This window comes from Colletotrichum acutatum (genome assembly GCF_030867785.1).
Source record: "Colletotrichum acutatum strain CBS 112980 chromosome Unknown BDZ83scaffold_65, whole genome shotgun sequence".
In the NCBI taxonomy this organism is placed as follows: Eukaryota; Fungi; Ascomycota; class Sordariomycetes; order Glomerellales; family Glomerellaceae; genus Colletotrichum; species Colletotrichum acutatum.
In genome coordinates this window covers 32,788-50,173 of record NW_026849059.1, presented here as the reverse complement: position 1 = coordinate 50,173, position 17,386 = coordinate 32,788, and the positions used below count along the sequence as shown (strand labels likewise).

Sequence of the window (17,386 nt, the reverse complement as noted above, 5' to 3'; positions counted from 1 at the left end):
GATGACCGCCGCCAAAACAACTACACCACCAGACTCACCATGCTCTCTTCAATCCTTAGATATTGAGAAGGCCGCTACCATGGCGACAGCAACAAAACCTAACACCGCGGCCGGAGCCGCAGTTTACATGCCCGTACTCCTCCGCTACATCTACGACCCGGTTGTCCTCGGCTTCTACTGCCCGAAAGCATGGCGAATCACTTCAAGACGCATGCGGGAGTTCTTCAACGGGCACATCTCCAGAGCCTCGGCCCGTTCGCAGTCGCCTAGTCTCCGCAGAACATCAGACACCAACGCCTTCTCAGCCTGCCGGATACTAGACATCGGCGTCGGCACGGGATACTTTCTCAAGCATGCGCCCATACCAGCCGGATCCGAAGTCTACCTCGCCGACCTCAACCCCGCGGCCCTGAAAGCAGCTAGAGAACGAACGCTAGACGCGCATCCCAAGACGACCTGCGAGACCTCTGTCGCCGACTTTCTGGACCCCCTGGGGAAGGGGCTGTGTTGCAAGGACCTCGGCGGGGGCGACTTTGATGCGATATCCGTCATGATGCTGCTGCACTGCGTGCCTGGACCGCCGTCGAACAAGGCCGAAGCTCTGACGCGCTTGCGGCATCTGCTGGCGCCGGGCGGTACGATATTCGGGATGACGATCTTGGGACGGGGCGTGAAGCACAATCTGATGGGGAAGCATCTTATGTTCTGGCACAACTTACTGGGTGTGTTCGGGAATACTGAGGACGACGTGGAGGGCTTTGTCGGACCGTTGATGGAGGTGTTTGAGGATGTGAGGTGGGAAGTTTGTGGGACGATGCTCTTGTTCGAGGCTAGTAAGCCAAGGGCACAAACAAGGGACACGGCTACGAGTATACATCTCTCATGAGTCGCATGATGCGGACGAGCTTCGGAGAAGCGGTAGAGAGGTCGCCATATTGTACGAAAAGCGGATGTAAATGTTGACGAGACAAACGAAGCAATGGTCGCAAAAAGATCAAGTATGACTAAGCCTGAGGAATACAAGAGTGAGCAATGGTACAGTCCCAGCAAGCTTATTTCCGTCCGTTGAATTGACGTGATGTCTCTTTTAGAGTTACCAATGATCTGCTCGCCATCGCCGAAATGAAACCCGATTCAGGCCCGTAGGGTGTGCTGGATAGAACTAGCCAAAAGGTTAAAACGGCACTCGCCAATGGAATGAACATTTACGAATGTTCGAATAGGAGGTCGTCGACCGGGCACTTGGAAAAGTACCTCAGAGTTGACAGTAAGTTACCCAAGTTGTGATTGTACAGTAATACTCACAGAGCTGGCACCGCAAGGTGGTTGAGGCAATATTCGGTCAATATCTTCTCGTGGTGCTGGCCTAACTTCGTGTAGAAAAATGAACCTTACAGTAACTTAGTGAAATTTACTTCAACGACCGTGGTTAGCTGACGCGTCATATCTCTCCGGATAGCCGGCAGCACGGATTCATTTTGTCGAGCGGTGACAAATGCCAAGTCCAAAGGACAACAACAAGCCTTTTCTCGTAGGTGCCGATCCGTCTTGGACAGATGCACAGATATCGGGGTAGAGAGTGTGGCTTCACGGAGTCCGTCTATGTTATTCCATCTGTCGCATACATTGGATGTCTGAATAAAGTGCCTAAGGCTCCGATCACTTCTATGCTGTATGAGGTCTATTCTAGTTTGCGTCTACTCCAGTCTATGTCTATCCCAACCCGGCTGTATCTAGTTGAGTCATTCCAGTCTCATATCACCGGTTCTATGTCAAATCCATGATCCATCTACATACGTCACTCCATGCCTATCATTCCTTTCACTCAGTGCCTGACACCGTAAATAGTCCCCCCTGGGGTACCGCCATCCCGACGATGTTTTTTTAGAAAGCCTGACAAAGTCTGACTGGTAAGCCAGACAATCTTACACCGCGGTTCTAACTCGTCTCGGCCTGAGGCCTTCCATTTTCCATCTGCCGGTAGCCAAGGCTTTTTTCTCGGTGTATCTCTTCTCGATAGCCTCAAGACTATGCCCTCGGGTCTCTACCATCACAAGGGCTACCACGACTGTGCAAACAAAGGAGCATCCAGCGAAGAGAAAGTAAGCTCCAAAGGTTGACTTTGACAGTAATACCGGAGTAATTAGCGCAACGACATAGTTGGCAAACTGTAATATTGCCTGTCAGTACAATTTGGGTCTACATGGACTCCAAGGGAAAGGGAGCACCGAAACACAAACATACCCAGTTCGAACTCTGTGCGAGGCTGGAAGCACTACTGCGAGTCCTGGACGGCAGGCTTTCCACCATGAAGGTGCGAAAGCCAATAGCCCAGGTGGCGCTGTATACGATGGCGAAGAGGTAGATGGATACGATGACAACCCACTTTCCGGCACCAGTCTCGGCGTGAACCTCGCCAGCTGCAAATAGCGAGCCCATTAATAACATCAAAGCGGTGATGAGAATACCACCGAGCAAACTTGACGTCCGGCGTCCCCATCTATCTGCTAAAAATGTTGCAGGTATAGTGGCTGCCAGAATTACCAGAGCTGAGACGCCGGATGCGAGGAATGTGGCCTCTTCACCACTCAGTCCAGCTTGTGTGAAAAGAATGGGGGCATAGTAGAGAATACCATCAATACCGCTCCACTGCTGCATTCCCAGCAAGAAACAACCAAAGATGGTCCTGCTCCGGAAGGGTGCCGAAAAGGCTTCTTTGAAGTCGGTGAACAGCTGTCGTAAGGTTTCCAGGAGTGTAACGTCGGGTTTCTGCTCCTGTGCCTGGGCCAGGGATTGCTCCAGCAGTTCCTCACGCTCGCTTTGGTCCAGACCAAGACGGTCCAACACGCCTCGAGCTTCTTCAATACGTCCTTTTCCGAGAAGCCATCTGGGCGACGGTGGGACGATCCAGTACGTGCTCGAGAGAGCAAATCCCAGAAATGAAGCTACAGCCAGCGGCAGGCGCCACGCCAGGGATGATACTTCGATACGGGCGGTGCCATAGCACATGAAGTAGCCGATGACAATACCAGTGACGATGGAAAACTGCGGCAGAGCAGTGATGATACCCCGGACCCGGGCAGGCGAAATTTCCGAGACTTGGACGTAAACGTTACTCAGAAACATGCCCTCGCTGACGCCCTTGATGAGCCGACCCAAGATGAAGACGCCCAGGACAGGCGAAGCACACTCAATGCCAGCGCCGCAGCCGTAGACGAAGGCGCCCAGGGAGAAGAGGAGGACGTGCCCGAACCGGTCTGCCATGGCGCCGGATACCAGAGCTGACAGGGCGCCAGGGATGAGGACGGACGAGACGATAACTCCGTGCATTGTGGGGGAGAAGTCGCCAAAGGTGTGACGGAAGGACGGCATGGTCGTAACGGGGCCAATGCTTCCTGTATCGAGGCTTGATAGATTGATTAGCATGCTTGTTAGCTAGGGGGGTGGTTCATCCGGGATCTGGGTCTAAACACTATGACGAACAACGAAAACGAGATACAATTACGAAGAGCATGGCAAGGTGTAGGTAGAGCAGAGCAGAGCAAAGTAGAAGAGACAGATTCCCCCGCCGACGGGCACAGGAGCTTTCTTGGACATACCCAAACAGCATGGCGACGCATGATGCGACGATGCTTGCTCTCACATAGAGAGGGACAGGGAACAATGCCGCCATCTTTGCCGCCGGCATTGTGACAGCGACTGGGGAAACCTTGACAGACAAAGAGCCTTTTCAAGAAAGAAGAATGATAGAAACCCCCCACGGGTGGTTAGGTTGGCGATGGTGTTTTCTCGAAGGATGTGACAGATCCCCGCGACCCTTGCCCGCGGACTCCAAAATGTCTCCGTGGGTTGCAAAATTTGGCGGGGGGCTTATCGTGTTCTCCACCTCAACTGTTGAATCGCCGGTGGCCGGGGAAAGCGTTTTCGGTCCCGGGCTGTTCTTGTTGTCCCCACTTGCCGGTTTTCGCGGTGCGCTGACTCGGGTGAGTTTGACGACCTGCGGGGTTCCACTTTTGTTCGGGCATAGCTGACCAATGGCACAACACCGTGGCCGGCTAAGACGGTTGTGAAGGCATAGGATGAAGAAGGCAAAACTCGCCTCTGCCCCGCTTGTAATACTCGCTATTGACAAAGTCTATTAAGTTACGGTGCCTTTGGGGCAATGCATGTGCCTGCCATCTTTATTAAGAATTTTGATCACCTTTTGCGAGTGTAGCGTTGGCTCTTGGTCACAGCACTTAGCGTTGGCACCTTTCAATAGAGCCCTCGAAACTACTGTGGTAAAGTCAATTACATATTCTGATTGAACCTGAAAATCTGATGATACTAAGAATGGAATTGTTGAAACTAGTCCAGCCCAGAGTTGCAAAGTGAACCATCGTTTAACACTTAAACAGGAGGAGAGCAACGGATACCCTAGTTGTTCGAAACCGTTGAATACAAACATAAAGTGGGCGATCGAGATCGCTTTCAAAGCTTCCGATATTGACAGTACAGCATTTACAATAAGGCAAGCTAGAAAACCCCGACCTGGTCCCCCGTCAGTGGCTTTCGGTGGCCTGTGAAGCCCGTGGAGTGGAAATATGGCTCCGGCAGTGGTTTAAGCTTCTTGAATTCCGTACGTACGGGCCTTTTTGGGCTCCAGCTATGATCACCTGATTGGAAAAAAGCGCCAGCTCCCTATTATGGCCACTACTTCGCTTTCGGGACAGCGTATCGCACCGGACGTGGGCCGCCCACGTGAAGCACGTAAGCTTGATCCTCTATGTGCACCGAAGCCTAGGCTGATAATTCACGGGGAAGGTGATTGAACCGTCGACGGGGCTTGAAACGCTGGAAGTTCGCAATTATTTTGCCACATACAGAACATTTCTAGATTGGCAGGTACTCCCGCGCTTAGAGTTGAAATGACCACAAGCACATTCCCGATAGCGAGTGCTACTGTTACGTTGGCGTCGAATGCCAGGTTTCGTCCAATGTCACGTACGGCCAAAAGCTTGCCGTATACTCCGCATAGAAATGGCAAATGGTATGTTCTGGTATATCATAAGGTAATTAGGCTTATTTCATTCGACGTATTGGATGGTCACGACTTACCGCAGGCCCGAGGTAATGGTATACATTGGCAGAATATCAACTGACAGCGGCAAAACTCACTTCATCTCATCACCGTTCAGTGGCTGCAACACGTGTCATACCATTGCTTGACTGTCGATCATACTTTTGTCGGGCCCTTGCAGCCGGTGGGATGCGAACAGAAAGTCGGGATTCGGACGATATCTCCAGTGAATTGAGCAGAAGCGACTTAGTTGCGAGATGCTCGTGGAATATTGAGGCGTATTTCGGAAATGGTCCTGTCTTCTGGGTTCCATTATCTTTGGATCGCTTAGACGACTCCTGCAGGTTCGCGTTGGCGAGGTAGCTCTTAAGAAACAGGGATACGGATGCGAAATTGATACGAACCCACTTATCCGTGACTCGAGCGATGATTCGGAGGAATACTCCGGATTTCTCTGAGCACGCCTTGCGGGTCTTTCTCTGCTTTCCCCTCTCTTTCTTTCCACCTAGGGCCTAAGCATCTCCGAGGAAGAGAGCCTTGGAAGCGATTAACGTTGTCGGAAGCTTGGTGGTGCTCAATAAGCCGAGGTGGATGCTTTGCCAGGTGCTGCTGTGAAACTCATGATCTTCACAGACTAGAGCTACCATTGGCTGCAGCGGCTAAGTCATGAGGTGTTACGTAGGCGTGTCCAAACTGTCGGCACAGAGAAGACGCAATTGCCAATAATTGCCCAGGCATGGGCTCGTCAGCGAACCCGGTGCACCGGTTCGCTTCATCGCCAAGACAGAGAACATCAGCCCAAGGAAAAGACCTACCTTTATCTGCCGCCGGTCACAAACGCTGGTTTCCAGGGCGCAACAACCAGACGGTTCCACAACTATCGCTACTGTCCATCCGGATATGGACGGAGATCAACAGTCAGTGCTATCGTCCTAAAGATAATTAAGCAGGGCATTGAAATAGACCGGATAAGAGCGTGACGGCACTTCAATACAAGGGATCTTTCCCCCATGCAGCACTGCCCTTCCCACGCCCGCAACCATTGTCTTGAACCCCTACTTGGGGACTTGAGTGACCCTTATTTCGTAGATCTTCTGGGGGACGTGCCCACAGGGCCGCGGCCTGCGGGCTTGTGGCACACTACCGCCCGGGGCTCCAGAACCCCCACTTCCATAGCGCCTGCACTATGATTGTAATGTGACGAAAAATATGCCAGTCCGAGGTTACACTGGGATGTGTGGAAACACGAGGGGATCCTCAATTCCGCGTAAAACGTGATGCATTTGTCGCTTTGCGATGGGAACATTTCAGGTGTCAAAGACTGGTGATTTAGAGTTGCCCGAGAGAACAAGAGGAAGCTGATCGAGATCTAATACTGACTCTAAATTGGTAGCGCTGTGTGAAACTCTTGGAGGGTTCAAGACGGAGCTGTCCGGCTGGATGAGCCTGAATCACAGTGACGCACCTCGGCTCGAGTTCAGCGACGAACTGGCGAAGAGTAGCTTGCGAGGAAGATTGGGAAAACCTGAAACCCCAAAAACATTCATCTTTGGGTGTGAAATCACCCAATAATGGCCATCAAGCTATCATAATTAAAAGGTGCGTGCGAACCATGGCACGGTTACCTCAGAGTCCGACAAAAGTTCTACCAAGGCCTCAATTCGACGAGGGAAACAACGACGGTTCTAGAATTGGTGGCGTTGGTCATCATTCCCCATGGGAATTGAGTTTGAGGACGAGCAGCTGCTACAGACTTGGGCCACAATGATGCCACAAGAAGAACGGGAATTCAAGTACATAGGGATTGTGCTCTTCAGCAAAAGCCCACTGCACTCTGCTGTCAAAAGTCTAATTCCCCAGAAGAAGGGCCCGCAGGCCACGACGCCAATGTGCCAAGCCGGAACGGAGTCAAAGACAAGACCTTTGACGGAAAAGCCAAGTTCAAAAAAGCTGGAGCTCAGGAGCCGAGATCCCTGGGTACCTATAGCAAAACATCCACAAAATCGCTCGCACCCCATTAAGGGGAATTCCTTGGTTGAGCCTCATCAGCCCTGACAATGGGCGGTTGTGGCTTCAGCCGCTTCATCAAGACCAGTTGACAGGTGCTTCCGGTTGCAAAGTGCGAGGGATCATGGGGGCGCGCGGATGGCCGATTATCACTAGTAAATCTCGATTATCGGGTATTTGTGCTCGTTTCAATGTCCTCTCCAATTATACGTAACCAAGTACGGCGAGCGTGTTATGCTTTTTTTCAACTTTACCCGGACACGCCTTATAACCCGATTAAGTGACAGGGTGGTAGTTTACCTTGTGCCTTACTGGGATCCGCGATGAGGCCTCTGACTGGTCCAATTTTGATCTGAAACCTGCCCGCCGGACTCAATAATAGGTAGTAGCTTGTTGGACATCTCCTCCACACGTTCGAGCGAGATCGCTGAGTGCCACAGGTAGGCGGTACCGCTGTCGCGGCGTTGGGGACGAGGCACATCAGCTGAAAACTCTAAAAGGAGGATCAACCCCTCTCTCTGCACTGATTCATTTGGCCCTGTCGACGCGAAGCTCTGACCCCAATAGGTTCCACAGTAGCGGAACACTCGGACAATTAGGTTCGACAGGACGGAACACCGGGAACTCACTTGGGAGGAGAAAGACTGGGCGAATAGCTCTCTCCCCGTTGTCACTGGTTCCCTAATCGAGAAGTCAGCCCAGTCGATCCCACATCCGCCACACCCTCGGGGGGTCTGGTTCCAACATGTCGGCACCTTGCATAATACGACGGGACACCCTATATCAGCCTTGCTCATTATAGCTCATTATAGAGGAAAGGGAATTGGCCCGACCCAAGACGGAGTACTCCAGTTGTCCGGGGGCAGGGTCTAGACTTACGGGTGCTTGTGGGCACCAGAATGCTTCTTGATGCTTGGCAGATATTCTCGCGAAGAGAGTCCGTGAGAAGAGCTTCATGATGCTTCGTTTGGGGAGGCTGGAAATAAACAAACCCGAGAGAACCTGAGCACTTGTCAGTTGAATACAATCTCGATCTCCTCGATCGTCCAAAACGCTGGGTTATCTATCAAATTACTACCGGCTTCAGTGATGGCTTTTGGCAAAGGCTATCGCCCCGCTGGCTTCCGACGTCTCGCAAACTTACGTCTAACTAACTTTCCATCCGAGCAAGGACTTGACTCGAGACGAAGGCTTCCATCGCGATGCAGGATTAGGAAGATACTCTACTTAAGCTCCTTATACTCGCCAACTTCAGCAGAACACTAAATGTGTAATGACGATGAACTCGCGTTCTCTGCTTCTTTAGCTCTGTCTTTCCCATATCTAAGCTCGTCATACGCACCTATTCTTGCCTGTTGAAGAAACATTAAGCATCTGCGGTTCACAACTTACTTTCTCTTCTTGGACGTCTTTATATCTCCAAGAACTGCCGGCTAAGACTTCTCTACTTGTGTGGCAACCATCAAGCTTAGTGTGCAGCCCTAATTGAAGAAGACCGGATCTTCATTCCTAAACTTGTTGAACAAGGCAATGTCGATGCAAACACCCAGAGAAGATATCTCTCTTGTTTTCAACCGCAAGAGAAGAAAGGTCCGCAAGTCCTGCAACGCCTGCAGCTCTCAAAAGATTCGTTGCGGTAAACAGCGCCCAAAATGCCAACGCTGCGAGACAAAGGGCCTCGAGTGTGCTTACAGCATGTCAATGCGAACCGGTGAACGCCCTCGCGTTCTCGCCTCGCCAAGCTCATTATCGGACACCCAGGCAACGATGTCCCTTGTCATGAGGGACGGCCCGGCGCTGGCCATGTCCAACGCCTCTACCATTTCTCAGATCTCACAACAGCAGCAACAACAAGAACGCCGTATGTCAGAGCAGCCTTCGGAACACCACGCCGACCTCCAGGATGAGATGATGTGGCTGCTGGAAGGCACCTCGGATTCTGACAATCTTTTGGACCAAAGCCTTTGCTTTGACGCGACTGCGGACTTTGGGGTCCCAATGACTCTGAACGACTTGTCAGCCACTTCGACAAAGCACTCATCTGCGGCGATGCCGACTCCCATGACACAGGAATATGACAGAACCTCCTTCTTCGACCAGCCCGTGGACCACAAAATGCAACAATCCATGGAAGCACCACTGAGACGTTCCGGCACAGTCGACTCAGCTCGCAGCAGCTCCAGCACGTACTCAGACGACGGCCTCTCTCGTCACAGCAAAATCCACGACTGCACCATGGAGGTTCTGGAAATCGTCTCCGACTTTCATGTTCTCGCGCAAGGTTGCCTCACCGCCGTCAAGGACCCGGCGTGCACGTCCCATCTTGAGCGCCTACTCGACGACACCCCCCGCGAGATGGGCACCGTCTTATCGCACAACCGGGAGATCCTCCGCAGGCTCAACAACCTTCTTGACTGCCGCTGCTTCATGAGACAGGAAGTGCTTGTTTTGGTGTACCTGGCCGTATACAAGGCCCTGGGCTGGTACGCGGCGATCCTTGGCGACGACGGTTCGTCCCAAGATATGGACCAATCACAGTTCTCGCTCTTTGGGCGCATTGCCATCACCACCTCGTTCGTCGGAAGTTATTGTCTGGACAATGAGGCGCAGCGACTCGTTGCCGCTCACCTGGTCCTGACGCACGTTCGCGAACACGTCGATCCTCTTATCAAGAGGTTGCGCCACTGGCACCCTTCGGCGACCAGGCATAACTCGTTGCCGTCTACACCGTCTTGTCCCGATGCAACCATCTGTTCGATATCTTTCCCCGCCACCAAGGGACGCATGTCTAGTGTTATTGACCAACACCACCAGGCACTCCAGGAGGAACTTGAGAGAATCACCTTCAAGGCAAACTCTATCAAGCGTACATGATTTTCGTCTTCGTCTGTTTTCATTTGTTTTCCTTCCTTTCCTTTGTCTGCAACATCTAGGTCTTGGATGGGACATGGGGGGTTTGGGTAATTTACTTCTTTAAAGGTACTTTGTGTAACTTTCCGGTCCGTCACATTGAAGCGAAGCACCAGAAGTGTAGAATTAGGTGTCACATCTTATGTTGGTATCAAACCAGCTTTCAGGCATTAGCAGCATTTACTGGCTTTTAGGCACAGCAGCGATTTAGATATACCCGCTATTAGGCACAGCATTTCTAGGATACCAGCGTTAGAGATACCCAGCTTTTAGGCTTACCACGGGGAAGGGGTGAAAGCATCAAGCAATACATTACGGCCTTTACGATCTTTGAACAACAATATCAAACCATTAACCTGATTCCGTGTTTCTTATCTGCTTCCATATGTACCTAGACTGAACCCTGGATTGCCTCCTCGCGTATTACATGGGACCCCAATAAGTGCGAAATATACCCCTTTCAGCTATACGAGCCTCTCGCTCAACTTCGTAGCAAACTAATGATCTATCTGTTGTTATGGAAAATCTATGGGCACGATGATCCCTGATAGAGTTCCTCTCGCTTCACTGACTCACGCCAAACCTATGTCGATGAGAGAAAGTTCCCCGAGCTCAGGGCGAAATACTGTCTTCACGTGGAGCTTGGGCGTCACTGCGCTGCAGAGGCTTTCGAAAGCAGTTCTCGTGCGTTCACGACCATTAAGGTTCATCAACATCAAAAGGTCCCGATCACTAAAGCTTGTCAATACGAGTTCTTCCGGACCAAGAGGCTTGTGGGGTGGAACTTACTGCATGCGACGCTCCCTCTCACGACTCTCTTGTCCTGGCTCGGGAACCACGACGTCGTTGATGATGATACGGTCATGGGGTCTCAGAGATGACGCCAGACTCTGAAGAATGTTTTGGGCGTACTTGTCACTCCAGTCGTGAAGGATAAAACGGCAGAAATAAGCAATTCCTTCTCCCTCGGCAACCTTGTGCTCAGGCTGAGGCTTCATGAAGTCGTGCGGACGGAAAGTGACGCGACCCTTCAACTCTTCAGGGCAGGACTTGGCCCCAACTTCGACAGTCTCTGGCAAGTCTTGAACCTCGAACTGGAGCTTTGGGTACTTCTTGGCCAGAGCCATTGAAATATGGCCAGGGCCACCACCAACGTCAACAACGAGACGGATGTGGTCTTTTTCCAGCGAGTGCCACGGGTAGCCGCCGTCAACGGCGTGACGTAGGTCGTAAGCACCGCCGACCGCAATACCACGCATGGCACGGGCAAACATGTCGTGCAGTTGCTGGCCGTCCGCCTCGCGGAAGCGCTGGAACTGAGAGATCTTTCTGCCGATTGAGACTCCGTAGGCAGACTCGTTCGCCTCCATGCTGTAGCCGTAGCTTTGCAGCGCTTTGGGAACAGAAGCACCGGCGGGGTAAGCAATGGTGGCACTCAGGTCCATCCATGCTTCAAGGTCAGGGTCTGTCACGAGAAGCGCAGACATGGCGTTGTGAGCGACGGTGCCGCCTGGCTGGGCCTCGAACAAGCCATAGGAAGACGTGTGCTGGAGAGTACGCTCGACGAGGGCTGGGGTAGCCTCGGGCTTGCCGACTGCTTTAGAAACGGCTGCATACGTTGTGCTTCCTTCAAGTGGAATATGACTGGCTAACTTGTACTGGAGAGCAATTTGAAGAGAAGCAGTTGCGCAGTGCTCAAAGCTCAGAGTGATGAGTGTGTCTCTGGGTCCGCGAGCCAGACGAACAATACGTTCTGCGGCATCAACGATTGATGTCTTTGCTTGAAAATAGGGCACATTCTCGGGAGTGAGTTCGAGATTGGGTGCAGCGGCTTCGGTGGAGAGCTTTTCAAGACCGCGCTTGGAAAGGAACTTATTCAGCTCAGCCGAAGCTGATGACAGGGTTGCGACAAGCTCGGTGAGCTCGTCTTCGACAATACGGCTAGGCATCTTGATGATTGGTGGGTGAGGTAATATCGACTGAGATTGGTCTGATGATGAAAGCACAGAAGCAAAGGCTTGTGGTTTGAGAGTAATTTGGGAAAAGTGCACGGTGTGATGTAACTCCAGGCATGGCGGTTGATGTTTTTTCAATCAGTTAAGAATGAATGCCAACCCGCACTATCGAAACTCACCGCATCGCTCTTTACATAACGCCGGCTTCCCGAGTTGCTTTACCGCAAGCCGGGCGTCTTCAGGTGTCATTCGAGAGGTCGATCCGGTGCAACGCCCTGTGAAGGTTCCAGACGCCAAGGCTGACAGAAAGCCCCGCAGGAAGACTCCGTTTTCCTTCGACCATTCCGGACGAGAGGTTGGAACAAGCTTGGACATGGGGTAAATGATCACCGACCGTTTCTGCTGTCATGTGTGGAACCATTTAGGGCGCCATTTGCTAACCCAAGCTTAATAAATAGAGTTTGCGATAGCGGGACACGTCTTAATCGCCGGGATCAAAGACGCCGACCCAGTTAACAACGTTCAGACGAATCTTTGTATCAGGACGGAATTCGCAAACCCAGGATTTTGACTTGGAACCCGAACACGTTTATGCAATTACCCATATCGGTGTCTACGTCGGTGTCGATGTCGGGTCTCGGGATTTCCTTTATCGAAGTGAAGTTGCCGGCTCCCTTCAATTGGATTAATCTATTCGTATATACCTTGCCCAACAATCTTTTTACTATCCCAACACTTGACTTCAGCTTCGGACTCTCTGGATGAGCTTGTTAGGAGTGTCGATACAGGACAATCAAGGTTGGTCGCCGACTATCTTAATTAGATGTCAATGTTTCTGACATCTGGTGGACGTGCCAATCAGTCGTCCCTATTATCGACCCTTGTGCCGGTGAGAAGCTTCTCAGATTTTTCAGCTCCAGACGTCTCTAGACAATTTTAAAATACGTAGAGCCCCTTACAACCCAGAAAGTAGCAGTACGTAAGTAGTGTCTATACTCAAAGTTAAAATTGTGCGGGCTCGCAACCATAATTTGCACAACGTCTCAATTGGTTTGCCCGAGTAAGTGAACCGACCACTGATAACACAAATATCTTCACAACATTGCCCCTTGGCGGTACTGAAGAATGAGTACAAGATCGCAATTGTGAACAGTTGATGCCGACTCCAGATGCCGACCTGCAGGCTGCCAATCTTAGCCCTATTTAGCCCTACTTACTTTCGGGCGCTGCATCACTGCTCGGGACATGACTCTTGATGCCAGGTCTACAGCTCGGCAAATCTCTCTTGGCTTTGAAGGGCATCACAATGTTATATGCATGCGCGACGATAACTATTAATAATGGCGGAGGAAGTCGCTAATCATGCTTGAATCTACTGAATCTTCTTACTATCAATCTGCGGCCTTAGGTTTTAGAAGCCCGTCCACGCGTCACAATCTTCCAACGAACGAAGTCCAAACATCTTCTTCGAACCCACTTCACTCTGTAAAATGCTACGGTGAGCACGTTTCCTCATTCCCTCCTCAAACGCTCCAATATCCTCAGCTGTTGGGGATCCCTGGGCTGCGGCAATTGTCTTCGCAAGACTGGAAGCATCGCAGATTGCCGTCTGTGCTCCGACCCCACCACAGGGACTCATTGGATGAATAGCATCCCCGAGAAGGGTCGCCATGGCAGACGGTGACCATGAGGGAACATTAGGTACAGAAGACACAACGCGAATCAGAGTCGCCTGCGTCGTATCCTGTCGTTCAAAGACTGACCGAATAGAGGAATGCCACTCTTGCGTGATGGACAGACTCAGACGAGCGGCCTCAGCCGCCGCTTGTGCAGAGGTAGAGCTGCTGACCTTGGAAGTTGAAGTCTCTCCGTCCAGGCGGAATCGAGCTTCGGGTCCGATGAGAGCCCAGTAAATGTAATCTGCGGGGAGCTGATGCTGAGACCGGCTGACTTCGCTAAAACGGATTGGCTCCAAGAGCAAAGTAACTGGCGCATCTCCAATGATACAGGATTGCAGCATCGGTGTTTGATCAGACACGATGGTCATCCATCTCATGCCTTTCTCTGGAAATTTCTCCAGGACCTCAGGTGTCATTGGAGTTTTACCGTAAATGCAGGCAGCTCCGGTGTCTCTAATCTTGTGGCTGGGAACGAGATTGCGACGCACAACCGAGTGCAAGCCATCTGCACCGACAAGGAATCGGCCTTCTACTGTCTCGCCATCCTTGAAAGTGACGGTAACAACGCCTTGATCAACATCTGTCTTGTACGATGATAGCTCCTTGCTGAACTGAATACGGTTCTCAATGCCCGTCATCAGAGCAGTGCGGAAAGCAGCTCTGTCAACGCAGTAGCTAGGATGAAGACCAAGCTTCCCGCTCAACCCACCACCAGAACGACTATTGACCACAAGACCGGTGAATGGGTTAAAGTCGGTTTCCCCGATAGCCAGGGTAGCGCATGATGTCTGAAAAGTCTGATAGACTTCCTCGGGCAAACTCTCGGCCAGTGCGACGGCAGCGTCTCTGCGAAGCTTCAGGCGGTATCCTTGAGGCCGCGAATCAACCGCCGGGTCTCGTTCGAATACCCGGAAGGGAATGTTGTGCTTTTTCAGTGCCTGAGCCAAGCACAGACCGCTGATGCCAGCGCCTATGATCAGGACTGGCCGCTCTTCCGTTGCCGGCATGATGGGTTTCTTGATTTGGATGAAGTCGTTGGGAGTGCCAGGTGTGGAAGACTGAAGTTGGACGGTTAGAAGCCCCATGACACTGTCGTCCGGTTGGCGAGAATGCTCTATCTCCATTCCAACGTCATTGAGCAGAGTCTTCCAGTTTTCTAACTCTCGCTCTCTGGCGTTGAAGACCTGCATCATCATGAGATCTCGAACTCTCAGCTGCTGCTCATGTTGGAGAGTCGTCGACCCCGGGGGTGGTAGAATTGTATCCATGATCACGATGCGGGCTTTAGGGTTTGCCTCGAGTGCAGTCCGAAGGTTTTGCAGAATAATGCGAGCATCTCTATCGGGCCAGTCGTGAATGATCATGCGAAGGAAGTAGACGTGGGCATCCAAAACTGTTTGAGGCTTGAAAAAGTCTGAAGACATGAACTGGATGTGCGATTTGACTGCCGGATCGATGCTTGTGTCGGCATCAAATGCCCGCTGAGCAGTCGCAACTGTCTCTGGCAGATCTTGCACAATGTACTTCAGATGCGGGAATTTGGAGGCAACGTGGACAGCAAGCTGGCCGTGAGAACCACCTACATCGACGACCTTTGCGCCTTCTGGCAGCGAAGCCCAGTCGAAACACTCTACAGCATGCGCTAAACTCCAAGGCCGAGAAGCCGTGACATTGCGCATATAGCTCGAGAACACAGATGTAAGGTCCGGGTTCTTTCGAATGTGGTCAAAGAACGGATCTGTAGTATTCTCGGCGACGTTGAAAGCTGTTTGATTCTTGGCATCCGTATCGCCCCAGCGGCGAGTCGCTTCAGGGAACTTGTACGCAACTGGCATTGAGTAGTTCATCATCCAGCGGGCCCAGCTCATGAAGTTCTCGTCGCGGACAAGCAAGGCCGACGACCGGCTGTGTGAGACGTGGCCGGATGTAGGCTCTTCCAGGAAACCGTTGAGCACGGCCATACGAGCAACACCTTTGAGGTGCTTCTCGGGAACGCCCGCTTTGGCTGCCAACACCGGGTATGCAATCGAGCCGTCTTGAGGGAGTTGTTGCAGGACATCGAGATCCACGAGCCATCGGACGCAAGTTAACTCTTGGTACTGTGGAAAGTAATTGTTAGTTGCGAATGTTAATCTCAAAGAATAGTGTAGATGCTTACCCCATTGGCTAGGTGGTCAAGGTACTCTTCAGGCATAGTCGCCAGTTGGAGAAGCTTCATAGCCGACTCCATGAGCTTTTTGCGAGGATTATGGACAGCCTTCGACTTGTCCTCAAAAGGACTGGCCGCAATCGATCCATTGTCTGATTGACGGAGAAGTTCGGCTCCGTGACACGCAATCGAGTCCAGTGAGCTCCTTAGTCTCTGATAGAAGTCCATTGCAACGAGTGTAGTATGAGGGGAACTGATTGACGGGATAAAATGTGGCAATGGGATGCGGGAAGACCGTCAATTCATTGCACATCACTCGCGAGGAATTGGACGATCCATATCTTAAAGCAGCCCACAACTTCTAGACCCGGGTAGTTTGACGATCTACGAAGTGTAGTGTTTGGATTCAATTGCTCTGTGCCAGGATAAAGCTCCCCGAGGCAGCTGCCCAGAGTCATCCGCGGATGGCTAATCAATCTGTTTGTGTGTGCGAGTCCGAGCTGTTGGGTGGCTCGGGGAATACTTACCGTCTTTTTCACGGTAAACGACGATCTACCAATCACGTAGAGCCAATTGCCGGTAAAAGTGGAACCCGAAGGGACAGGTTCCCGAGGTCGTCCTGACAGTGAAACTCGCGAATGCCCAACTTCGATTTCCCGGTCAGCAAAAAGTTCAGTGTTTACGGTTTGTAGAATAGTTTTAAACTGTTGGAGATCATGTTGTCAAAGTTTCTTTACTTGAGTGAGGCCAAATCGGGCGAGCTTCTGCTGTACCATAGGCTTATCTCATGGCTTGCCGCTTGCCGAAGCCCTAGACAACAATGATGTTTGTAGAAGTCACTAGACGCAGCATAGTTCTAGTAAATAGAGGATCAGAATAGCTAGTTGGTAGAATTATTTGGCCAGTAAGTCGGGTTTTGGAACTACCCGTGGAGAGAAGCCGGTCTATAGCCAGGGAGGAGCCTATACCGGTCTTACATCGGAGAATGTTCAGCGTACTGTGAGGAAAGCCTCGAGTCAGTTTAACTTACCTTTTTTTGACAGATTACTTGCGTCTTGCATGGTCTGAAAAAGGTGAAGATTGAGTTGGGTGATGTAATCCACACGTGTAGCGAAAGTTGAGTTTGGCGCTTCTTTCGACTGAACAACGATCCAGAAGATTTACTAGTCGATTTCGATCCAGGTTGACTAGGCTCGTGCTCTCTATGTTACAGATGTTGTAGTATGACGACCTATTATTGCTCGTGCTCGTCGATTCGGGTGGGATAAGTCGATATCGCAGACATCGAGGCTAGTAATGGGCCATTGAGAATGTGTACGACATGTGTAGAATTGGCAACACTTGCACATTCCCAAGAGACTCTAGATCCACAGAACCTTACCACTGTCCCGGAAGAGACAATCGTGTCTCAGGGGTTGATCGAACGGTTACTTACCGGCCTAATCAAGACATCTCATAGCTATGAGGTAGCAATCTTACCTGTTCCCGAGATGACACAATGTCTCCGTCCCTTACCAACCCGCCGGTTCGCAAGCCAGGCTGCTAATCTCACCTGAACGGTGATAGGCCAAACATGGCAATGCCGCGGCTTTCTCTGGGAGATGGAAGACAGAGCTATACGAGCTTG

The 17,386-nt window shown here is 51.4% G+C and overlaps 5 protein-coding genes across 5 annotated transcripts; 2 read left to right on the top strand and 3 right to left on the bottom strand.

The window, feature by feature from the left end:
- Positions 1-79: 79 nt before the first annotated feature.
- Positions 80-1,143, top strand: BDZ83DRAFT_702180 (methyltransferase domain-containing protein; the record flags this gene model as incomplete). Its single annotated transcript, XM_060511453.1, has 2 exons — positions 80-1,035; positions 1,092-1,143. The coding sequence occupies one exon, from the start codon at positions 80-82 to the stop codon at positions 884-886; it is 807 nt and encodes a 268-aa protein (XP_060363463.1). The 3' UTR covers positions 887-1,035; positions 1,092-1,143.
- Positions 1,144-1,925: 782 nt separating this feature from the next.
- On the bottom strand, positions 1,926-3,372 carry BDZ83DRAFT_720671 (hexose transporter; the record flags this gene model as incomplete). The annotated part of the gene is made up of 2 exons (XM_060512293.1): positions 1,926-2,168; positions 2,245-3,372. The coding sequence occupies 2 exons, from the start codon at positions 3,370-3,372 to the stop codon at positions 1,926-1,928; spliced, it is 1,371 nt and encodes a 456-aa protein (XP_060363462.1).
- A 5,389-nt stretch (positions 3,373-8,761) lies between these two features.
- On the top strand, positions 8,762-9,940 carry BDZ83DRAFT_580815 (zinc finger transcription factor; the record flags this gene model as incomplete). The annotated part of the gene is made up of 1 exon (XM_060505386.1): positions 8,762-9,940. One exon carries the CDS (start codon positions 8,762-8,764, stop codon positions 9,938-9,940), a length of 1,179 nt encoding a protein of 392 aa, XP_060363461.1.
- A 608-nt stretch (positions 9,941-10,548) lies between these two features.
- On the bottom strand, positions 10,549-12,311 carry BDZ83DRAFT_702174 (O-methyltransferase; the record flags this gene model as incomplete). Its single annotated transcript, XM_060511452.1, has 2 exons — positions 10,766-12,311; positions 10,549-10,708 (listed from the first exon to the last, which is right to left on the bottom strand). The coding sequence occupies exons 1-2, from the start codon at positions 11,923-11,925 to the stop codon at positions 10,549-10,551; spliced, it is 1,320 nt and encodes a 439-aa protein (XP_060363460.1). The 5' UTR covers positions 11,926-12,311.
- Positions 12,312-13,342: 1,031 nt separating this feature from the next.
- On the bottom strand, positions 13,343-15,987 carry BDZ83DRAFT_753497 (O-methyltransferase; the record flags this gene model as incomplete). Its single annotated transcript, XM_060514356.1, has 2 exons — positions 13,343-15,709; positions 15,769-15,987. 2 exons carry the CDS (start codon positions 15,985-15,987, stop codon positions 13,343-13,345), a joined length of 2,586 nt encoding a protein of 861 aa, XP_060363459.1.
- Positions 15,988-17,386: the final 1,399 nt, after the last annotated feature.